Source organism: Haemaphysalis longicornis, unplaced genomic scaffold, assembly GCF_048455015.1.
Source record: "Haemaphysalis longicornis isolate Haplotype H1 unplaced genomic scaffold, Haemaphysalis longicornis Haplotype H1 scaffold_9, whole genome shotgun sequence".
Classification (NCBI taxonomy): Eukaryota; Metazoa; Arthropoda; class Arachnida; order Ixodida; family Ixodidae; genus Haemaphysalis; species Haemaphysalis longicornis.
The window spans coordinates 50312402-50337861 of NW_027526460.1; the positions used below are offsets into that span (position 1 = coordinate 50312402).

The 25460-nt window shown below is 48.4% G+C and overlaps 1 protein-coding gene across 2 annotated transcripts in view; it reads left to right on the forward strand.

Moving 5' to 3' along the window:
- LOC144153761 (uncharacterized) overlaps positions 1 to 23668 on the forward strand; it is a 72632-nt gene extending 48964 nt beyond the window's left edge. For both annotated transcript variants that reach the window (XM_077685471.1, XM_077685472.1), the window contains exon 2: positions 22170 to 23668. In XM_077685471.1, the coding sequence (XP_077541597.1) occupies positions 22170 to 23481 (1312 nt within the window). In that variant the 3' untranslated portion in view covers positions 23482 to 23668. The remainder of the gene's footprint in view (positions 1 to 22169) is intronic.
- The last annotated feature ends 1792 nt before the right edge of the window (positions 23669 to 25460 follow it).

Consider the following 25460-nt stretch of genomic DNA (forward strand, 5'->3'; position numbering starts at 1 on the left):
CGCCAGGCCACTAAGAATCGATAAAAGCAATAAAAGTGTAACATAAAATTTTCGTGTCAGTGCTCCTTTAACGCCTTCCTGTCGGAGGTGGAGCGTGGCAGTAAGGACATCGATCATACTCCCAACTACCAAATTCTTTGGGCCGAAAGACATTTCATCTGGGATTATATGGGGACCACGGCATTGCAGCATTCGGCTCCCTACTTGAGACATTGGAGGGGAAAACTTGCATGGTTGGTGGATAAGGTCCTGGTGAGCTTGGTTTTCTTTGGAGAGCCTCCCGCTGTGCTGCCTGACTGCCTCGGCGCCTTCAAGTCGGACGCGCACGCGTTTTAAGAACGCTTGTGCTTTATCCTTTATATGCGACATGCAGCTAGGCGGACCTTCGCTCAAAGGATTCATTTTGATATTTCTTGATTCGATTAAATGTTTTCAATGCGCGACGTATATTCCGTACTTTGGCACTCCGTCGCAGACTATGAAATATTTCGCGTATTGCACTTGTCCGCTTGTTCGTTTTTCTGCAGGTAGATTGTGGTTCAATGTACGTGCCGTGCTAATTAGCAGATTTCACTACTACATTACGAGTAATATGACGCATTACTCGTGCGATCGTTATTGAATGTCAGAGTCACCTGCCATATTCATCGCTAAGAATGATCGGCCACTCCGTGAAACGTGCGTAATTTGAGTACCGTAATTACCCGATTCTAACGCGCACCCTTTTTCCGGAAAAATAGGTGGGAAAAGCGCATGCGCGTTAGAATCGGATACGAAACCGAAACTACCGAAACAACGGAAATTTCGTCTCACCCATCGCCATCTCAAGATGGCGCCAAAGCTTTTAGCAACAATTTTTCGGATGCAGGAAGCATAGGCGCCCAGGCTTTTCTATCGGCGTTCACACAAATCTTCACATCGTCCCACTTGCGCACTTGATAACAGCAATGGCCGCAGCGGCTTTCGCGCGTTCAAAACGAGTGGTCGGCTGAAGCGCGCGCCTCTGGAGAAGTTCGCAGGATGGGCGTGCGAGGCGTGGGCCACGATCCCATCGATCATGGTTGAACGTTCTTTATGAAGTGTGGCATCGCGAACGCGCTTGACGGCACCAAGGACGAGATGTTGTGGTCAGCGGAGAGCGACGTGGAGGGAGATGGGTGAGATTACTTCGAGAAATAAATCGCCTGTGTTTCCCGCATTCGTTTTTGTTGCTCACAAAGTTCATTGCGCGTTACAATCGGAAGTGCAAGTTTTTTCGTTTTTTTTTTTTTTTTTTGCCAGGAAAATAGGGTGCGCGTTAGAATCGGGGGCGCGTTAGAATCGGGTAATTACGGTACGTCCGTCCGGCTTTAAAGGGACACTGAAGTGAATTTGTCAAGCTCCCGTTTTTGCTTGCACTGCGTAGACTGGCTCAAATTAGCACACTTTTCATCGTTTATCCGGTTGACAAATCGGTAATTATTTTACAAAGCGCGAAAGAAGAAAAACTACCATGCGCGGTTTGCGGCGGCCGCACCAACTAAGGCTGTGACGTTGAGAGGAGGGGCGCCGTGATTGGACGATGCCCAAGGTTAGCAATCACACAAGTTTCGGTTTCGGTTTCGGTTCTGTAAAACATAACCAATGGCTTTGTTGGATGGGCATTCTCAATATCTCAGTAATCTTCGTACCGCGCTTCTGCCATGTTGTCGGCTGTAAAATGCACAAGATAAGCCTCCCAGGACGGCTTGTAGTCGTAGCATTCACTAGCCGAGACCTACGCAGTGCATGAACGCCCTCCGCGTACCCGCAGACGCCCGAATGTCATGCGCTTTTCCCCCATATTTGGAGCTTGCCTACCTCATGCCTGTATCGTAAAAAGCGTGTTCGCACCAGGCCAAGGGTCTGTTCATTCTGGCCTGTGCCCACTGCCTGCAAGCAGTCGGTGCTTATGGCAACAGCACGCCAACGAGAACTCGCTAGCGCGCCAGTGCCAGCCTGCGCGCGTTTTGTGAACTAGTTCGTGTAGCCATGAACGTTGCGGCCCCAAAAAAGGTGAACTCAATATAGAAAACATCGGCGGAAAACAAAAAAGTTAACTTACAAAAAAAAAAAGCACGTACCCGCGGGGATTCGAACTCGTGACTCGCAAAACATTTGCAACGAATTCCCAGCGCCTCAGACTATTAGGCTACGGAGCGGGACGCGAAGGGCTTGCTAATACAGGGTATATATTGTACAACCGGTTTACACTTTTATTTAGTTTTGGCATTTCAAGCCGCTTAGGTGACTATTTGTTGTACTGCGATTGTGCAGTAAGCGTCGCCCGAGTTTCCACAGTAGCTCACGTCTAGCAATTGCATTTCGTAGACGGAAAAGCGTTCGCAGATGCGTAGTCGTGCTGCTGACCGCTGTGCTTGTTCGCCCAGCGCAAAAAAGTGCTTCCCGCGCCCTAGTTTTACGCTGTACGGTAAAAATATCAGTTGATTTTATTTGCTTAGTACCTATATTGACTTCGCTGACTCTTCTCCCGCCTTCAAGAGGCCTTGTATTTTCCTACTGGCGTACCAGTCAGCGAAGCGTCGCATGTGCAGCGCTTGTGTGAAGCGACCTTGACTTGGAGCTAGATACAGTGTACAAACAAACCAAGTAAAGAAAGGCACATTCTTCCATTCACAAACGTGTCCTGGCTTCGTTTCAACTAAGCGAACGAATTGCGACCAAGCAATTTTTTTTAACCTCCTTGATTGCGACGACCCGCCGGCGGCCGGCGGACGAAACGCTGGGCCGACTGGCTCTGTCGGCCGGGGAGCCGTGCAGTAGCGCAGCCGTGGCGCAGCCAATTGCCAGCTCATCCCCTCCTGACGTCACACGAAAACGCCACAGAAAATGGGCGAGCGTAAAGAGAGGAGGACAGCGTTTTCGAATTAGTTTTTCTACTAAATAAAATCGCGTAAACGCGCCTAGAGTGGTCGAAACATGGCCTGGGGACTCCGGACTACAATTTGCGCTAGTAATCCCGCAATGTTTACATATCACTTCAGTGTCCCTTTAAAATGGCGTATTTTCAAGCTAGAAATATTGTTTTTAAAGGGGCCATAAAGACAAAGTACAAGTTCGGTTTATTAAAAGGGATTCATTAACAGCAATACCAATTTTATCGTTCGCTTCACACAAATAATAGAGATATTAAAGAAAACAGAAATCTGAGAGAGAGATCCGGTGCAGAATAGCTATGGGTTGGGGAGCACTCGGCAAGCACTCCCAAATAATGAAAAGCTGCCTCTGTCACTCAAAAAAAAAAAAAATCTAAAACCAGTGCATACTGCCGGTGATGAAATGCGGAGCTGCAACTTCGCGCCTTACTAAACCAATGGAATGCAAACTTAGGTAGGCTAAACGGGCCGTGCAACGAATAATGTTATACGCATGAACACTCACGGACAGGAGACGAGCTACTTGGATCAGAGAACAACAAACTAGAGTAGAAGATGTCATTGTTGAAATGAAGAAAAAAGAAACGGACTTGGGCTGGACATGTAGTGAGACGAACCGACAACGGGTGAACAATTAGGGTAACAGAGTGGATACCAAGAATGGGTCTAGAGGAAGGGGAAGGCCATTTACTCGAGGGGGGATGAAAGAAGGAAATTCGGGGGTAAACTGGACTCGAGCAGCGCAATACAGGAGCGGTTGGAGGTCAATGGGAGAAGCGTTCTTCTTTTAGGGGACCTGGGTAGGCCGCCGCCGACGACGTCGACGGTGATGATGATGACGATGGCAATGATGATGGAGCTGATGGAGCTATCAAAGTATAGTTCTTCCAAATAGAACAAAGCTGTATTTTGTTTTCATGGCTCGTTAACGTTGCGGTTCATTTAGCCCTGTAGCTAATATTACTTGGAAATAGAACGTGCTTTATTCGCGCAGAGTTCACCCATAAAACGACGCCGTGCTTTTTCCCTATAGCGAAAATGCCTTCCCTGACGTGGTCTTCAATTACTGAGTAAAACGCGCACAAATCTTCGCGACAGCTAACCTCGTTCAGGCCAAACTTCTCTATCACGGGGCTCCATGAAACGAGGCCACACATACCGTCTACCACCCACCATCGCGATCGCAATCTTAACTGCCGCAAAACTGCCTGCATTGTGCGCACAGCACGTTTTCCCCCCGCTATCCCCGTCTCGTCTTCGGGAACAAATCAATCCACGCGCCCGCGACCGCGTTCTGTATACCTTCTGCCGCGTGCTGCGGGCACGAAGAGTTTTCGTCAAGGACGATATCAGGGAACGGGATCTGCTGGTTTTTCTCCGTCGCGCAGCAGCCATTCCACCATACACAAATACGTGAAGAACCCGCTTCTTTCCCGCCCCTCCCGGCCAGAGCGCGGGGCGGCAAGCTTTCGGCAGCTCCGGACGCAGTCAAAGGCTCAAAGGAGCCGCCCGTTTCGACCGTTAATTCTCTTCTCCGATAACAGCGGCTGGAGAGAAGAAAAAAAAAAAGCTTTCCTGCGCGGTTCCCCACAAACAGCGGCGGGGGAAACGTAAACTCCGCGGACGCACCTACCTTCTTCCACTTGTAGCGCGCCATTTTCATTTTTGCCGCTCGCTCTTTGAGACATCAGAGACAATTTCACCGGCGTCCTTCACATGTTGCGCGGGTGGAAGGGGAGCCGAAAGAAGGGAGACGCCACGAACGATGCGCCCTCTCCGTGCCGTGGTGTCCAGTTGCTATCGCATGCAGGTGCTGTTCATTCTTGAGGACCCGTCTGTGCGTGCGTGTGTGCGTGCGTGCTTACGCACGCCCGGAAAACTGCCGAACCCGGCTGTGCGTCTACGCGATCCTCCGTCACAGCTGGCCTTCGTTGCGTGTACTCCGAGTTGACCTGATTCCTGACTCGGTTGTGTCTTCATCGCTGTCTCCGCGTATCTGTTGTTGGAAGACATCGAGTAACTCGTCCCTAGAGATCGCCTCCTTGCACTTGTTATACGGAACAGGAAATGCATTGTCCGCCTTCTTTCCGCGTTGTTTGAGGACAGGGAAGAAACGAGGTCAATGTGAGAAGCCATACTAGACGCGAGAATCTGCCCTCCAGCGCACGTGCGGACGGCTCGCTGCGCGCGTTTAGAGGAGCCGAGGCGGTATCATGCCTTTGAAGGGCACCCGCTGTATCGAATGTCCTGTGCAGTGTCTGTTGCGTTTAAGCGTGGTTTGGACGTGACCTCCAAACTTATAAGACTGCTCCTGTTACGAGCTACTTCCTTTCCTGTTTGTTACTAAAAATGCAATATGATGTGTGTGTGTGTAGGTCTCTAGACGAAGAGTCGAGCATCAGTTGTGTTTCGGTCACTGTTACGGACGAGCACTGGCACCCAACCGCACCCTTACATCTCCAAAATAACCCGCCGCGGTGGCTCAGTGGCTAAGGTGTTGCGCTGCTGAGCACGAGGTCGCGGGTTCGATTCCCGGCCGCGGCGGCCGCTTTTCTGATGGAGGCGAAAAGCAAAAACGCCCGTGTGTACGAGATTTCGGCGCACGTTAAAGATCCCCAGGTGGTCAAAATTAATCCGGAGCCCTCCACTACGGCGCGCCTCATCGCCTGCGTTGCGTCGGCGCGTTAAACCCTACAATCAATCACATCTCCAAAATATGGCGTCTGACCTTCGCGTCGCAGTTTTCGCTTGGTTGCTCTTTTTTTTTTTTTTTTTTTTTTTCAGAGAGGTGTATCCTTCTTTGGGGTTCGATTCAAAACAAAAGATTCACCTTACTAAAATTCGGTTGGTGTATAATTGGGCTAAAGAATAGTAGTCCGCAATGACTGAGGTGTAATTAGAGCCCCCGTATTCCTAGTAGTGCGCGCACCGCGTTCTGTTACGGGCTTATATTGCTATGTTTGTCGTAAGGAAGCCTGCGCGACTGTGGAGCTGTAAGCGAAAAGCAACAAAATATCAGAATGCCTTGAATGCGGCTAAGCCGTCCCAACATTTAGTGCTAGCCATCCGTCCCGTAAACAACTTCAGCGCGGATATACTAAATTCAAAATGCCGCAGTATACCAACGATTTGTGCCTTTTTTGTTACTCTCGCAACGTTTCTGACGGCGTGATTTGGCCGGAATCAAACTGCGTGCAATGTGAAAGAGGCGGTCCTACAGTGTGTGAGCTTTGCTGAAGACAAAACATCAAGCTATCTGCTTAAAGCATAGTATAACTTCCTGCTCGGCAAGTTTACTTAAGCGCTGCGAAAAAACTCAGACGGCGAACACATACACGCTGAAAGCATGGAACAATTACAAAATAGGCAGGCTTACTTCTTCACATTATTTACGTAAAGAATAACACACGCGCACACATACGCACCCAGCAACAAAATGAAACGGCTGTTGCTTTAGTTTCGTCCCTTTCGCGCGGTATTTATTGCACTACCAGTCAGTATAGGAAATGACATTTACAACACATGTATACGTACACATACAGATGAGTTGAATAGAAGAGGAAGAACAAAACTAAACACAATGCACAATAATGTACAGTCTTTGTCAAAATTTTCTAGGCCATACCGGAAGTGCATACGTCGCAAAACATTCAAAGTAGTAGCTTGCCTCTAAAGCGAGGCTGAAACGTTTTGTGCCGGAAAGCTAGACAAAAAAGATTTCTTTCCTGCTGTCATAAAACGTTTTGGTCACAGTTACACATTAAGCTTGCTTTGAATTTTGTGTGGCCCACAAATCGTTTACGTGGCCTAGAAAATTCCGACAAAGACTCTACTTTTGGCTTAAAACTGGGGCAACAGGGCAGATATAATAAGCAGGAGATATCAATCAGGGCGGGAAACGTTTTGGTCGTAGACATCTTTAAGATTAATGATCGTTTGTCAAGAGCGTTATCTTGAAGAAACCATAGGTTCAGCGTGTCTATCCATGCAGCATTCACGTTCTTCATAAACTATGCAAAGCGATTAGGAAAAAATAATCATGTGGCACATCACCGTCTTCGGGTGATACAAGATATATCTTACACTATGGGGCGGCAGTTAAAGTCTGTCCCCCAAAGAACTCTTAAGAGGACATTCTAAAACAGTATGTCATTCTTACAATTTATAAAGCAGTGCTCAATTGTTTCCGGTACAGTTTGCCGAAGACACGAAAATGTTCCGGTTATGCCAGCACATCTCAAAAGTCAAAGTTTCGGTTGCAGTTTGAAGAGAAGAAAAACGCTTCTGTCGAGGAAGAAAACGACACTTTACGGGCGCATAAGAGCATATCTTGTCCAGGCCAATTAGAATACAGTTCTATACAGTGGTGCTGGGAAAGACATGAAAATTAGGTCTTGTAGAGTTTAACACGAGTCGCAGCGAACATATTAATCTGGTGAAAAACGAACCAACAAAGACCGTATTGAGGTGTATTGAGGTCTGGGCTGAAATGACGATGACACAGCAAGATTAGGCAAAACATCGGCGAGGTTGACGCAAAAAAACGCGAATAAAAGGCTGAGTTCAGTTCTGAAAAAAGATGAACTGCGTAACTATTTACCACACAAAGAGATGGGTTAAGCCCGGCCGCCAGCGCAAACTAGTCGAAAAGGTTATCACGCCTCATTTACTCTCTACCCTACGCCATCACGACATTCGGGTCGCCGGGTTCGTTGCGCGGGCGCTGGCTTTGTACTTTCGCTGAATTAAAGTGTATTTTGGCTTTGGTATTTGGCAGTTCGTATTTTGGACTTTGGGAGCGTGGATGCAGGACTTCGATTTGAATCCAAAGCTTCGCGTTGTAACGATCTTTCTCTTAAATGCATTTTTTATGCACCCCTTTATGTCATGCGGCATGACAAATTGTTCTTTTATTGAAATATTTTAATAGCGTACAGTACGTCAGCAACACTAGCTGTCGGTCGCATCACCTTGTGTGGTCGTCTCTGTGTTCTTTTTTTAATTAGCAGGTGTTTTATAAATCAATGACGTTGAACAATCCGCCATCTTGTGCCTTTCTTGTAATTTTAAAGAGCTGTTAAATTTTTTTCTTGTGGTGTTTTGTGGACTCTCGAAACGTTTCTATTGTTTGATATATGAAGTCCGGAAAACTCGTTGGTAATCATAGTTGCGCAGCAAGCTTCGTTATTTCAGAAAGTTTAGCCATTTGACAGTGTACTCCGTGATTTAAACACATGGATAAAGACAAAGGAGGCGATACATTGTCAGGGGGCGCCTTTGCGTGCGCATGGCATTTTACAGGTTAACGGCGTTGCGATTTCTGCCAAATTGGTGGGACGGCAATCTTAGGACAAAAAGATTTGCAACAATTTTGTCCCCAAAGCTTCTTGGCTCTCTTATATTATGGCTCTTGTGCTTTTGTTATATGCTCAAGTTGAGAGATTCGTTTTTATACCTTTTGTTGCGTTTTTTGTGCAGACGTACTTAATATATTTTAACAACTTTTCTTAGCACTTCCGTGATGACACTTTACGCTGAGTGACAATCCAACTAAACAGTTTTTTGAACAGTTATTATTCAAATATAGTTGCCAAAACGTTCATTCCCGACTATCGCCACGTCACACCGACGGGGTTTGCATCTTGTCCCCGTCAGGCGACTGTATCACAGAAGACGACTGATGTGCATTGTGCGTAAAGTCTTCATTCAGCCACCCATCCAAACAAACAAAATGTACAAGGATTGAGAGCCTAGAGCGGCCACATTCCTTTACCAATTTTTGAGACTCGGGAGCACGTACTCGAACCAGGCGACGTGTAGTTCGTCGACCGCACCCTCGCGACCAGAAGGACCGTGAAGACATTCCGCGGACACGCTCTTTCGCTCCCGACGAGAGAACATACCGTGGATGACACTTCTCCGATCAACAGCCCCTCTGAGCCCGCGGTCGATGAGAGCTCGTGAGCGCCTACACGCTCACCACCGCGCGACCAGCACACGTGCTCTTCCAATCTGCTTTCCCCCTTTTCCTTGTCCCCGCTCTTCATAATGTTCGACGGCGTGCTTTCAACGACACCGGCTGCCGCTGGGACGCGATGACAAGGGCTCTCAACGCGGCGACACACGTCCCGGGAGGGGGACGCGCGCCGTGTGGACAACTCTCACCAAGCCAAGGCAAGCCAAGCCAAGCCAATACGGGCCCGGCGGCTACATACACGCGTAGCTCGCGGACCGACTTTGAAAGACATCGTGAAAATCGCGTTTTATACAGCCGCCGCCCCTTAGCCCGTATACACGGGGTCCGCGCGCCCCCGCATTGAAGCTGACCGAGCCCTAAATAGGGGGCACCTTGGTATTCGTGCCGGTAGATATGTGTGCGTGTATATATATCGGGACAATGACGGCAGCGGACTTTGGACTTCATCATGAGCGACTCGCGATGTATGGGAGCACGCCGCGGTGAAAGCGGGGGCGCTTTGGGGGGAGGTGGGGAGGCTTTGCCGCACTTCTGCCGCGTCTATAGGTGAAGTGTCCCTCGAGGCTAGCGCGCTAGGGCACCCGTCGGCCGTCCCACCTCTCAGGCGTCCCCTCTTTTTATACGGGACGCACCTGCGGTCGCTACAAAGCGGTCACCAAGATGTGGTCGCTTCGCTAGACAGAATGAAGTCCTAGAGAGAAGGAGAATAGAAGGGGACCCATGGTGGAAGTCGCGAAGGCGGTCCGGGCAGTCGCCCAAAGCTCGGCGGCGTGGGGGTGCGTGTCCGCCGGGAATAAGGGCTATAAACGCGTTATATTGGGATAAGCGTGTCACGCCCTCCAACCGGGGGTATGCGTACAAGCCGTAAGTCTTCCATTACCTGGATGGAAGATGTGTACATTCTCGAAACGTCGACTGACCATCTTTGCGGTGGCATGTCTATTTTTCCAAGGTTTGTTCCGTAACAAAATTTTAGCCAATTACAGTGAATATCTGTCATTGGCTAAAATTGCTTTCAGAGGAGGTTAACTATATATTACTCATCACATAAGAAGAGAAGACTATGTCTTTACTCATTTTTTATTCGTCTTTAAGACATCGATGTGGGTCTGATCTAGGATATCAGTATAAAAATAAAGTAAGGAAGCCCTGCCTCACGTGGGCACATGCAATGGAACAACAACAAGCGTGAACTACGAACTGGGTTATCACCATAATTTAAATCTCTTTCTTCCGCTATCCTAAGGGTTACGTCTGTCACCTCCCGGCTTCCGCTATACTCTAAGGGTCAATATATATATATATATATATATATATATATATATATATATATATATATATATATATATATATATATATATATATATATATATATATATATATATATATATATATATATGTGTGTATATATACAATTTAAATTTGAGGCACGACACTACAAAGTACAAAGTCGCGTTTTGCCATTGAGGCTCTTTAGTTTCGGGGCTGGCAACTTTTGCAGACCACTGGTATTCTACCATTCTATCAGCATCTGTGGCAGTGTCATGTACACAGCTATTTTCCCGTTTCTCCTCAACAGGACGCCGCGGTCGAGAGTAGACTGCGTTGTTTGCTCGCCAGCCACATTTGAGGATGGTTTGCAACTCAAAGATGCAAGTGCCGCAATTTTATGGTTAGCTGTAGCTCGGGCATTTGAAAATATTCCAATTCATGAGCAAGGAAGTGGGCATTTCAATCTTCCAAGCGATGATATCGTGAGATACGTCCCTCTACGAACTAGCCTGTTTTTGTATGAAATACATATCCGACTTGAAAGCAACAACCGAAGCGGCCGGATGAGTGCCGTTGAAAATGCAACAGTTATTCCACAAAAGGAGCATTTCCCACTTGCTTTGAAATGAAACGACTTCGGCCAACCCAGCGATTTTTTGACGGTCCCAATTTAAAGAAAATCCTCTTCGTCTTCACTCAAACCAGCCAATAATGTCGTAAAGAACGTGCACCGCCTGAGCGCAAATGCACACACCTCTTAGCAGCGGCCTAAATGTGATGCCTCTAACACAGGGCTCAACAGGGATTATTTGCTCGTTTGTACTTCAAGACGTCGGCATGGCTAGAATCCCGCTGAACGCTTCCCCGCGCGACGGCATGGTTTAAGCGAGACTTTGGGGGCATCCATTTGGGCGTAGCTTGTGTGCCGTGTGATCGTTCGCGATTTCCCGGGAACCTCAGTACCGTTACCAGTGTAACCCACAAAGGGATCCGCTGGTCATCCACCTTCACAAAGTGGAATGGCGCTACATTTTTTGAGAGGGGCTTCACTGTGCTGCAGCACTCGATGTGGAAAAGCCAGCTTACAAAACCAAACCAGTACCTCCAATGCCGGCTTCACTTTTAAACACTCATGCTTTGCTGAGAATACACCTTTTCAGGGGCATTTTACAATTGGGTTTAGAACGCAGGCCGTTGCCGTCAGAACCAGGGGCGCTAACTGAAGGCCATGAGGCAGAGCGGCCCGCTCGTTTTATCAGTTGCTCGGAGTCTCCAAAATGAATCAGTAGATGGCGCTAGGTTACACAGAAGTGCCTGGCTTGTACCCACACGGAAACGAAATCTCACAGTAGAGGCATGGTCGCCTAATACATGCCAGTGAATGAAAACAGCTGTAAAAATGTGACAAGAGAAATAAGTGGTTTACAAGCGCTGGCGAACAATTAAGCGCGTTAAATGGTTGCATATGTGCCGTTTTAGCACCCTTTCTTTGAAGTAAAATGTACCAACTTGTCCATCACTAAACGCTTTTGCAATTGATCACACGTTTATCACCACCAATACGACGGTAGTCGATGATATTACGTAGGTAATATCACCCCCCCCCCCCCCACCCGGCTGTACGGCACACGTAATGCACACGTGGTGGCCGCTTGATTACACGCTGCTGTCAATTGGCGCTACAAGCTGATTGCACACACACACCAGATGGCACCAGGTTATTTGCTCCTCTTTGGGATGCAAATTTTTACGCTTACGCAACGCCCGACAGGTCAGCCAAAGCTCGCACTTACATAACGTCATATTAAGAACCGACAGACATGCGTAAACGTAAACATTGCGGCTTAAAGTTTGTAAAGCGCAGCTTTGTTGGCTTACAGGAAAGTAAAACTAGGGCTTTCACGCAGAAAATACACCGGGGCTTTGAGGCCCGCAGTGGTCAATTTCGGCTAATTTGGGGCTTTTCACCATGCCCTGAAATCTTGTACGCTAAGGCGATTCCGTTTTTGCTCCTGCTTGAGAAAAACATTCTCTTCAGACTGAAAATTCAACCTTCGACTGACATTCGGTGTAGTAGCCCAGATATTAAGCACCTATCTTGGGTGGCCGCAATTAGACAATTAATTATAATCTGCACAAAAAGGACGTGTACGGCGCTAGGGGAACAAGTCATACATGGTTAGTGAAATGTGCATGGTTACATTAAAGAGCTTTGTAGCTTACGGTGTTTCTTTGTCAGGACTACTGTCGGCCTACGAAAGGGCGAAACACACTTTTCGTAGTTTTTAACGCGCTAATTTACAAGTTACTTCGACACTTGATATGTATACACTGCGATATAACCCGATTCGCGACCACACCCCCTCTCGCGACTTACACAGGACGCGGCAAAATATCCCTTAATCCCGCTTTATCGGCGCTTAGCTCGGCCGCTTACAAAAGATGAGCGAGAGACTCCGCGCGCACGGAAACTTATAGGGACCAACCTAATCCGGATCAACGGCACGGAGGCTGCAGCGTTCGCGATCAAGTCTCGCGCCTGACAACAATACACGCCGGAGGGGGCGACGAGGGAAGAACCGCTCGCGCACCGCTCATGCCGCATTCCTCGAGACTTGAACCGCGAGCTATATATATGCGAGACGGGACCGCATCAAAGGCACCGTGTCTACGCCAGTTTCGAATCCACTCAAGATCGAGGTGTGCGTTTGGACTCCTCACAATAGCGCGCTGCACGCGGTTTAAAAACTGTTCGGCCCGGTATCAAGACGCCTAACGCGCGTGTATATTATAGGCGCGGAACTTCCTTCGAGTCAGGTATTTAGGAATCGGAATCCGATCACGGACAAGAGCGTCGCAACTACAAACGACCCAGTAACAACGCGAAAGGGCTGAAGGAGAAGGGGGGATAAACGACACAATCAAACCGCGTCCACAAAGCAAAACGGGAGCGCTACACTGCCGTGAAAGGAGTTCTCGTACACAACGCGAACGCGTAGGCAACGCGCGGAAGGGGGTCACAAATCCTCTTCAGAGCGGCGGCGTGCCGGACGTTATTGCAAAGCGGAGCAAGCCGAGCCAAGCCAAAGACGACGTTCCGGTTTCTGGCAGAAGCGCGGCTCGTCTGAAAGGCGTGTATTCGCAGTGCCCTCAAAGGCCGCCAGAAAAGGAGGGAGGTGTTGTCATGTGTTCGTAGATTATCGAACGTCACTGAAGGATTAACGCCAATAAAGGAACCCCGAGTTACAAAAGGAGATAAAAGCGGCGCTGGAAAGCGCTCATGTAAAATAAAAATGGGACTACGGCTCCGTATACGCTTGTATACACACATATACGGGCTCGTATATATATGTATGCCTTCACGGGCGTTCTTTACTTGGTGTACTCTACTACAATATACGCGGGCTCTGCATAGATGCGCGCGGAGGATACAACGAGAGCGGAGCTTCTAAAGCAGGTCGGCTGTTTTGTTGCCCGGGTGCAAAGGGATACTGAGGCAAAGAATCGGAGAATCGGGGAGAGTTCGTATGAGGGGAGGGGGGAGGAAGGGGAAGTAACGAAACAGGACTAGGGTGGGTTGAAAACGGAAGGGAGTAAAGCGGGGGGGGGGGGGGAGGTTAAATAAGGACTGAACTGGGATGGGGGGGGGGGGGGGGACGCTGGAATTGGGGAATAAAATAGAAGAAAAAAGGAAGAAAGAGGGCACACCAGTCGGGCGGGCCGGCCGCTATGTACACAAGCACAAAGCCGATAATCCCGGGGATCGGCCCCGGTCACACAATCGGATCAGGAACCAATTGTCGGTAAAAATGGACGGGAGCCGCGCTTTATTATTTGCGGTCGCCGCCAGAGCCATCGCTGCCTTGTGCCGCGCTCTCGGACAGCCTGTACGTTGAGCGGAACGCACACACGCACGCACATTCAGGCCTGCTGAACGTATATACTCCGCCCGGAGGTTCCTTATTAGCCGTGCTTGCGGTCCCCTCCGGGTCGGGACTTGGTGGCCGGCATGCGTTATGCGTGTGTGCGTGTGTACGTCACAGGCTTGAGCGTACGGTCCTCGCGCAGATTCTGTTTGTGCGCGAGGCAACGCGGCCCATGCAGGGTCGCACGTTTGTGGTCCCGAGCGGGCGGATTTGGCTTGCAAATAAGCCGGCTGCTTTTACGTATCTATCTGCGTCTTCTCTAACAATCAGCGCCCCTTTCTTAGGCCCTTATCTTTTACTTGATGACTTTTCCTCCCTGCGTGTCTTTGTAGTTTCTGTTCTGTCGCCGTTATGGGTTGGCGTTGTGTTCAGAAAGGTTGTGTTTGATGAAAAGTCGAACGAACAGCTTAGAACATAGTCTTTCACTTAGCCTTTCACTTAGCCAACCTTTCACTTTTATTTATTTTATACGGCACATATATATAGTCCCTTTAGCCGGGCCTGGGACGTCAGTATTATATAAAGGCAAATGTCGGCTAGTTGGTTTTGGATCAATGGTAGAAGCAACGTTGCGCTGTAGACTTGAGACAAGGAGGTACATGAAACAACGGGGACCCAGACCGGCTGGAGATGCGCGAACTATGCCGACTTGGTTAATAACGTATCGCAAGCATCCTTTAGCGCACTTGTCAGTTGAAAGCGGGGAGAACTTGAGTAAAAATTAAAAAAAAAAGAAAAACACTCGTACCGCTCTCGTCTCACACGTGTGAACGCACATGTAAAGCGCGAGAAAAGAGTGGTACGTAAGTTTATTGACGAATATGGAAGTTCTAAACCATCCCGGGATACACGGCAGCAACATTAATCCCAGGCGTGTCTTAATCAGATAGGAGTTATTGCGCCCGCCATGCATGCGAAGATATTACAGGCCTTTGCTCTGCTATGCGTTGAGGGGGACGCGTTAAAAACTTCGATTTCGAACGTCAACTGGAGAGCACGTGCTTTTACGCTTCTTTTTCGTTACGTCGGTTGAAAATTTCCTGCGATTACAAGCACGTCTATTCAGTGTCGCTGCAGTACGCCTGTGAACCGGACAGCCCATTGGTAACAGCTGTTGGCGGGCAAACGTATTATGCGAAAGCATGCATAGTTTGCTCGTGGAGAAAAAAAAAGCGACGTCGGCGTACCGCAAGATATATATATCCTGGCAAAAAAAAAAAAAAAAAGAAGAAAAAAATCCCCATTGCTGCGAACACGGGTATACGCGAGGCTGACGCTAGGCCTAACGTGGCTTTACCGATGCACAAACAAACGAGGACGAAGAAAGAACCAACACGGACAAGCGCACTCCGTGTTGGTTCTTTCTTCGTCCTCGTTTGTTTGCGCATCGGTAAAGCCATGGATAGATTCCAACTAGGCCGACTCACGGTGTTAGGCCTAACGTTACGAGCAAAGGCGTCAACCGACCGCTCCCGCTCCTCTCTGCTTCGGCATCGACATGTTTTACGCCTATTGGGCAGCGCACAGCTATCCTCACGCGTATTCACACGTCCTCACACAAAAGCAAGTTACGGTGCCCGCCGCAATTTTTTTATCCGCGATTTATAGCGCACGCCTGGTTTACAACGAAAGCGTTCCATTCTTTGTTATATTTGTAGGTGTTTATGGACAGAACATGTTGATGAAACATGTTGACAGAACATGTTAACGGAACACCTCAACGGAACATGTTAGCCCGCTAACTTCAAAACAAAGCCAGCGTTACCGGATACCCCTGTACGCATGTCTGGAACAGACATGCACCTGTCTGTCGGGGCATGCCTGTAGCCATGGATTTCATGCCAGCAGCCATGGATTTCGCTCTCCACCGTCTTACTCGACAGCGTATCTCTGTCTTTCTTATTGATCACAGCTACAGGTTGACCAATCCGAAATGTTGATAAAGGTATCCGGTGCACACCGAGGCCTATAGTTTTCGGTGGGCCAATACAATGGACCTCAGCAGTAAACAGGCCACGGGTCCACAATGAAAATGTCAACGTTGATGTTCCCGGAGGGCGAACGGCTGTCCGACACGGGGTAACGCCCGCTTACACGCATACATGTATGCGGAGCGCTACCTCGCTTCCACGTGTTTGCCGGGGAAGGACGTGCGGTACCCGCTCGCTCGGGGCATGCTGTCAGGCTATTGAGGAGCGTCGCAAACGCGGTGATTTGTGAAAAGGACAGGCGGTAAGGGGAAAAAGAGAGGCAGATGGGACGAAAAAGGGGAAAAGTTGGTGGGGTAGCCGTGAGGAGCGCGAAACAAAGTTGGGGAGCCCAGGCTCATTTCCAATGCAAATGGGACTTCGGACGGGTGTACGAGGGATCCCATTTTGTTGCAGTGTCCCCCCACCCCTCTCCCGCCCAGCAATCCCTGTTGCGCAGAAAGAACGTGTCCATGGTTTGTTTCCACTTGCCTCACGGGATTGCGTGAGGCGTACTCTTGGCTCTCTGCCCGGAGCAATGAGGAAAAAGCTGTCACTGAGCGGAGTTCAGAACTTCAGAGCCACGCGAGTGTCATCCGTTGCTTCCAACGTTATACCACTGCGACCAAGAGTGCCTGCTCCGCCTAGTCAGGTGGTTCTTAAAACAGCGTTCGCAAAAGGTCACGGGCAAATGCCTTCGACTCAGCCGTTCGCCAGTGAGTGTCAGTAATGAGTGTCAGTAGTATTTACAATCCATTTTTATTTGTGAACAATGCGTGGAGTGTTTATAAAAGCTTTTTCAGTACGTGCTGCTTTGTAGAGTCTCAGTTCGAAAGGTAGTGAATGATGCGAAATAGTGGCGTGAACGCTCTTACAAGGGCTTCATCATCATTAGGGCTGGGCGTCGGTTAAAAATTTTAATCCTATTAATCGGCTGTCTTTAATCGCTTAATTGATCTATTAATCGGTTGGGTTAATTTAGAAAGAAAAAATGCCAAAAATTTTATTTCATTATTATTCTATAGTTATAAAAATAAGATCCGTTAACTCGTCGGCCTGTTCACAAACATTCCAAGTGAGGTAAGCAGGTCACCATCATGCCATCACCGCGTTCCTAACTTCTCTAGAATCACGAACAACGGCAGTCGAAATAGTTGCGGGGGCGCCTATTAATCCTGGTTTACTTACGACACAGTTTATACAACGACCAAACGGTGAGGGTGCCCGCTCGCCGATTTTTGTACCGCGAAAATTTGTGTTAACGGTAGCCATTTTTTTTGTCTGCCTTGGCTATAAGCTTTCGGTTTTAATCACTTGCATCATTTTCAATTCTGACATCAGGGGGTTATTTGAACATAAATGTGATCTTTCACACGCTTGTCCACAATTTCAACGCGGCACTCTTGTTTTAGTTTAGTTCGCTCACATACTTCAACCGATTAACTGGTTAAAAAAAATAATCGCGACTAAAGCATTAATCTATTAATCAGAAGATTAATCGATCAGTCACCCAACCCTAATCGTCATACGTTAACGCGCTCAGCCGTGACTTACTAAAGAATTTTAGCTTACCGTGTGTACCACGTTACTGGGTGTACCGTGTGTACCGGGACCCGACTGCGCATGCACGCGCGGGAAAGGCGAGGCGTGGGCCGCCTGTCAGCGGAACTAAGCCACCCTGCAGGAACGAGTGCGCACATCCCAGTCGGCTGCCGGTACACACGGTACACACGGTATGCTAAAACTGTCTACTGTTGCGACCGAAACCGGCGAAGATGGTCACCGGGGAGGGAAGGAGGTGCGGTAGCTTGCTTCACACGTATTTTCTATGTTACACCGTACTCACAATGGACACAGCCCCGATTCCAACGAATCTTTTTTAATGGCTTGGTATACTATACGAGGTTGGATGGGAATATTCGAAACATGAACCCCAGACGTGTCTTCGAGGTAAGCTGTGGATGTGCACGAGAAAAAATAACGGGCCATCTTCACTAACGTGAAACCTCCGGAGGGTCGAAGAATGCAGTGTATAAGTGGCGCCTTGGCGTTTTTGCCAATGGAGCTGAAACCATTGGGGGTACAGGTATACAGTTTGGCTGTAAAAGTATCACGTCTTTGGAGCGCGAAGCGTTCTAGCGCGAGGAGTCAGGAAATGAGTGTCCTGGTGTGTTCTTTTAGTACGCGTTTTTGACCACGGAGATGAAACGTTCTAGCGCGAAGCGTTGGAAAGCGAGTGTCCCAGTGTTTTAGTACCGCGACCACATGAAACGGCGACTACGTCAGGAGACGCCGACAGCCCGATCCCTTAAGGGCACAGGGTAAGGCGAAATTTTGAAAAAATGACTTTTTGTTTTTATTCGCAATTTGGGAAGTTCAATTCCTTGTGCACATTTTCCCTATTCACACTTGCCTTAAAATGTCTTATTTCTCGCTAAAAATCAGTTTTCCCGTAAGCAAGTAGTAAGTGCCCACATCCTCTTAAGAATGTTCTGAGGGTTTATTGTCATTTTTTTCCATAAAAAAACTTCCAGTTTCAGATCAAAATGCTTTTCCAGAACCAGCTGTATTAAGAAATTGCTTAGCAACCATTGCATAGCTGATTTTTCAGCGAGGGTAATCCAAAGACCCTGTTGCACGTTTTTGTCACATTTGCCCTTCGAAGCTGCGCAGAAAAAAACATGTTTTTTGGGCTTCACACTCTAATAATTGCAACATTGGGTGTTGTTCTTTCATTAAATGATGAAGCAACGCATGAGCCAGTATTTTGAAATCATTCAGACCAAAACCTGGGCGCAACACCACCATCAAGTGGCTTAAAGAGGTTGACCACAAGCAAAATACTTTGTGAACAGATCTGTACGATGGTGCACAAAATAGCCAAGGAAGGACAGACGACCGTGTTAAAAGCAAAAAAGTGACTTTGACAGTGATTATGAAACTGGTGCTTTTAAAATAAATGGCTCCAATGGTGTTTTTGGCAAAAAAGTATTGTTTTTCACTTCTTTTTTTACTTTAAACTCAATTATCTCAAAACAATGTTTTTTCTTACATAGGTACCATTATTTCCTATATCTTCCAAGACAACGAGCTGATTTCTTTTCCCTGTCATCTACATAACTTGTCACACCTTCTGTACTAGAATTAAAAATATGCACTTAACAGTTTTTTTGGTACACAACTTTTAATACTAAAATAATGCCAAAAATTAGGTACCAGCGGACAAAAAATTATAAAAAACTGAATATTTTAAGAATATTTATAATTCTAGTACAGTTAAAAGAGCACAAAATTTGAAAGAAAATGATATATAGATTATGTAGATACCTTTATTAGATGCCGAGAAAAATGTACCTCAAAATGGCCAAAAATGCATGGGAAGTATAGGGCTTACCCTGTGCCCTTAAGGGGCTTCGCCCCCAAAAGATAGCAAGCAAATTCAGGGGGGAACACGGCGCTTAGCCGCTTTTTTACCACATCCAGTCATTCGTTTTTAAAGCGTTGGCTGTGATAGCCGTGCAGATGTCGTCGTTGTATAGGCGCCCCTTTAAAGGGTGCTCCACAGCAGCTATACTCTTTGTGCGGGGAAAGCAGTGAAACAGATTTGTTTCATTGCAAAGGGGGCGGATCGAGTGGCCGTGATGGGGGAAACTATTACTTTATTGGCTGATGAACATTATGGTACTTTACGACGATTGATAATTATTTTTGCCGGAGAAAGAAGCGGAAACTACGAAGCGAACTAATGCGGTGTAATCTCGCTTCGCTGGTGCCATCTTCTCTTTCATGCATTTTTTGCTCGCCCTCGTGCCCAGTTGAGATGGAGCCCGTCGGTATGAACTCACCGGGCCTATAGTTACGTCCCATGAGCGTGCGGCTGCGTTACCAATGCGACACAAGTGGGGGTGGGGTAAACGCAAAATTTGCACTTTTAAGAAAGCAAAAATTCAGATACTTTGAAAGAGGCACGATTCGGAGCGTCTTCTGTCGAGGCGGTTTTTTTTTTGTGGGATTTTCAGAAGATTTGCCGTAGGTTTTTCTCAGTTATCTCCGAAAAGGCAAAGCCAAGAGACTCAAGGATGAGAGGAAGTCGAAAAAGAAAAAAAAATATCCTCTACGTGCACACGGTGTCCCGGATGTTAAGAAGGGTGGCAAGAGGTGTCTTAATTTGTGTATGGTTTCATGGTTAGCAGTGCCCGTCGACGCGTGAGGAGGCAAAATAAACGTCTGTATTGAACTTTGATGATCCCACGGGTGCTAAGTGGGTAAAAAAGAACTTTACCGTCCCCTCGTAAAGAAAGTTTAGAGAAGAAGGAAAGCTTTCTATCATCAAGACTGCGTCAAAAGTGCATCAGAAACTTTGCTAAGAGCACGTTTCAACCTTCGCTGAAGGTGCGTCCAATCCATCATAAAATCTTCAAAGGCTCAAATCGCAAACTAAGAACGAACCCATGCGGCGATTTCTTGCGCGCTAAGTAAACGCATCTACGAAGGATATAAATGTATAGCAATACGGGGTTTATGAGATAAAGCTATACTATTGCACTCCTTTATGGTCTATGCGTGTGTTGTCTCGTCTAAAACCGTTTCTTTTTCGCAATTTTTAAGTAACCGTTTTTGACACAATGGAAGCCCGGTTTAACGCACGTGCCATTTGTCTAGAGACCTTGTCAGAGCTTTTCGGTCGACCAAACGGCCTATGGAATAATGCATTAGTTTTTTGATCGGACGCCATCGGTTCCAGTAAGAAAGATTTCGGTTTAAAAGCATACTAATATTCTACGTTTTCGGCCAGTGTGGTTTCATGCATGAAATTCCGCTCATGTGTGAAAAAGATACGTAAATGGTAAATAAGGGGCGCTGCTTAGTTCGAGCACACTGACCCACTCAAATCTTGCACAGACAGTAATCGCGCCATCCATTGCGCGTGTGGTTGCTCACCAAATCTTTAGGGCACGGAAATTTCAAAAGCGTACAATTGGAAGCGCTTGCGAGGAATAACTGAGGGCTCCTAAAAAAACAAAATAGAAGATTGCGTAAGCATGGGGTAAATAAATTTACCAAATAAGGAGATTCGGTATACTGATGACCAACACGTGAGCGGCGCGTGCGAATAACCAGCTTTATAAAGCTGGATATTCGCAAGCGACGGAGGGCGTACAAATTAATTCGTACCCCCTCTGTATTCCTTATTCCATGTGTGTATTTATATCGCACAGCCTATAATATAAACTTTCGGTTGCCATATAGTCAGCGCCGTGTGTTGTTACTTCTAGAACCGTCATCAGATTCTCGTAGAGCACGCGCAATTCTGTACCCCACCGGTATGAGACTCTCCACGAGTGTCGTAATCCTGCTCTTAACACATTCCATTTCGACTTTTCCTTCTTGCTATCCTCAAAAGATGAAAACATTTCATATGATAAACTTTTATGAAATAGTTACAGGTCAGCGAGGTAAGAACACGCCAGCTTAAAGCAAAATGACTGACAGGTATACGTTGAGGCTAAGCTTCCTCGTGTATGAAGGGTTCGCGAGCCCGACCCAGACCGACGATTAAACGCCGACACGCACAAAACGTAAATTGCCGGCTTATTGCGGGGAAATGAAACTGACAAGTGCACAAGCGTAAGGTGAAATAAATTACGGTTATGGGACCAGCACGGCAGTGGAGAACAAAGACCCTCTACCGGAACTCAAGATGGTGTCTGATTCCCTGAGTGAAAGCCTCAAATTGGGTGCCCACTACTTACGCTCGTAAATCCCCGCGCTCCGAGAGTCATGTTTGTGCCCGACTGCCATTCGCCACCGTCATCCTGACGGTGCATATAGCCACCGTACGCTCAAGTCTCGCCTTCCAGCCCTCATAAGAGCAGTTTTTATGCGACACGGGGCTCCTTTGCGCGTGCTCAGGGTTTATCGTCTTGGCGTGCACTGCAGATTGTTCAATTCACACTCTCTGTTCACTGTCACCAGCACGTACGGGGAACATAACACATAGATGCTTGCGTCCATAGAACGTGAATGGAAATACAAAAAGTAAACCTCGAAGCCAAATATTCCCTTGATGTTGCCCTCCCCGAATCAATATTCTTCTGCCGTCCCGTTGCAGATGGCCTGACGGAAGGCGCAACAGCCGACACGTGACGGCCATGGAGGAACCATTGCCAACGAGCCACGTCGACTCCGACTCGGACCTGGACGTCGAGGACGACGACGAGGAAGACTCCGGCAGCACCAGGGCCGAGACGTCGCGCAAGAAGGCCGCCAACGCCCTGGGCTTCTCCATCGCCCGCATCATGGCGCCGGACAGGGCACACCGAAACAGCGCGTCTGCCGCCTGCTCCTTAACCGCCATGCTCAACGACTGGCGCCGGAAGCTGCAGGCGTCCGGAGCGTCCTGGGCGAGGCCGGGGCTACCATACGGGGCGCACAATAACCCGGCAGGAGGGGGAGTGGACCGGCAGGACTCCACCCTGGCTCTGGGTATCGCCACAAGCGCGCTGAGCCAGCTGGCCAGGCTACACCAGGGCGCGGGACTCGTCTACCCGTGGCTGCAGCAAGCGTCCGAAGGTCTCTCCGCCGTGTCTTCAGCGGGACTCGCCGCCACGACCGCCGTGGGGCACGGCGAGCAGTCGACGAGACTCGTGCGGCCTCAACCGCGCTTGGCCACCATCGCGTGCGAGGCCCTCAAGCCGTCTTCGAGGCTCCAGGAGGCGGACAAGGCTGTCGGCGGTGCGGGAGTGGCAGCCTCCACCAAGCAGAAGACGTTCACGTGCCCCGAGTGCGGCAAGGTGTTCAACGCGCACTACAACCTGACGCGGCACATGCCCGTGCACACGGGCGCGCGACCCTTCGTGTGCAAGGTGTGCGGCAAGGGCTTCCGGCAGGCGAGCACGCTGTGTCGGCACAAGATCATCCACACGCAGGAGAAGCCGCACAAGTGCGCCACGTGCGGCAAGGCGTTCAACCGCAGCTCGACGCTGAACACGCACGTGCGCATCCACGCGGGCTTCAAGCCGTGGGTGTGCGAATACTGCGGCAAGGGCTTCCACCAGAAGGGCAACTACAAGAACCACCGGCTCACGCACACGGGCGAGAAGGCCTACAAGTGCTCCGTCTGCAACAAGGCCTTCCACCAGGTCTACAACCTCACCTTCCACATGCACACGCACAACGACAAGAAGCCCTACACGTGCAAGGTGTGCGGCAAGGGGTTCTGCAGGAACTTTGACCTCAAGAAGCACTCGCGCAAGCTTCACGAGAGCGTCGTCGCGTCCAGCACAACTCCGTCGCGCCGCCCGCCGCCACCGTCGGCCGAGGCCGCCGCGCGGCTCCAGCTGCAGCACGCCGCCGTACCGCCCTTCGTGGCCGCTTCGGGAGTCCTCGTCGACCGGGCCGCCGTCATGCCGGTGCTTCTCTGACCCCCCGGAGTCGTGCGTGTTCTTCGCCCCAGTGACGATATCGCTTTACATTGAGTGATTGACTTGAGTTGCGCCCTGCACCGAAATTCAGACCGATACGAACAATTGCTATCTTCATTCGCCTGACGGTGGCGCGGATGGGAGCCGTATAGTGTGATCCGATCGGGCCGTTCTGTCGCGAAGATGCGTTGCCGTTGCCGAAGATGCGTCGGGCCGTTCTGTCGCGAAGATCCTCAAGCCATGGTAATCTTCTTTGGTGGTGCGGGAACATGCGGATACGCATATGTGAAACAAGCGAAGCGTGTTTTGGATTTCGTCATGCGAGGTGCATTTCCTTACGCATGCTGTCGGGCTGTAGCGTCACGGTAACTGATTCATAAATGCGGAGGTGGTGGGCGGGGAACAATATCGGGTGTAGTGCTGTAACAACAACAACAACAACAAAACAATTGCGAACAATTATTTGCATGCAGTCAGAAGCATTTCTGACAAAATATTCCTTTCGAAACTCATCTTCACTATAGTTGTTTACTTATTTAGTCAACCAAAATTGAGCCCGCCCCGAAAATTACACTGAAAGCAACTTACAAAACGCACATTTCCCTCACAAAACCTGCACCTTGCCTGGAATTTGCCGTGGGTCTTAGTGAAATGGAAAGTTCCTAACCCGACGATCTCGTTGTCAGGACTTGCGTTGCCAGACCCGACTTATCCGGCTTGAGCACGATTATAATTACCCAACGCACCAATTTATTCGGACGTAAGACGCCTATGCGCATCATGCAGCTAGATTTTGACACCTTGAAGTACGCGGCTTCAGTTTGTCACCACCTCCTGCGTAAACTTGAACGTCCCCAAATTTGTAGAGTACGGATACATCGTTAACTGCCCACCTAGTTGTTCTTTTGCCGAAGCGAGGATAAAGCTTCACCGGTAGGGCCACCGCACCGTGCCGTTTATCTTTATTTATCTTTATTTGCAATTCGTGGGCACGCTCCCAGTACAAAAGTAAAATTCAACTGAACTGAATGGGTAGTTGAGCTAGTCGGTAAATTTGCTTGTGAAACCTTCAAATAGCGCGACACGTTTTCAGTGTTGCGCTTTTTGAAGGTTTCGAAATTTAATCCTAAATCCGAAGCGAGGGTGCCACAACCCGGGCTCTGTAGTGATAATACAGTCAGCATCACAACAGGCCGAATTGAAATAACTGGAAGCTCGAAATTGAGTTAGTCTGGGGAAAAGTAGGGTTAGGCTAGAGTAGTTCACGTTGTTTCAGGAAATGGATCGGAAAAGCCACGAGAAGCCAGAAACGGGATGCACTGGATGCCCAGTGCGTCCATCCGTATATTGAAAAATGATACAGCCCTCGTGGTTTGTGGTTTCCCAAGAATCCACTGGTAAACAAGAGAGAGAGAGAGAGAGAGAGAGAGAGAGAGAGAGAGAGAGAGAGAGAGAGAGAGAGAGAGTGTAAACATCCTTACCTCTAAAAGCAACGGGGAGAAGTATTCAAGTTCAACACTCCTAGAACTCTCCCTGCTCCCATTAAGCCCTCAAAACTAGCAGGCACTGATCCTCGAGGTGCTACGAGGGGTCCACACAATATCTAGACGCAATAGATTGAAATAGACTTCTTTTTCTACCCTAACATAGAGGACATAGACCCTGTTTTGGTTTCTAGGGACAGAAAAAAAAAACGTTTAATTTTCCTTTTTGTGGTGCCGTACGTTTGGGTAGGGTAGCTAATTACAAGTTTGTGCGTTTGTATTTTTTTCTTAAGAGGAGCCGTAAATAAACGTAGAGTAAATGACGAAGCCGACAGCGCGAAACAAAATAAAATTATAGATAGAATTTAATGCTCGCTACGAAAGACGTTTCGACTGGGGGAAAAAAAAAATCTCTGACATGTTCGCGAAGTTAAGTAAAAAAAAATAGACGCATGTGAGTAAGCGACCAGTAGTTTGAACTCCAAGAAAATACAG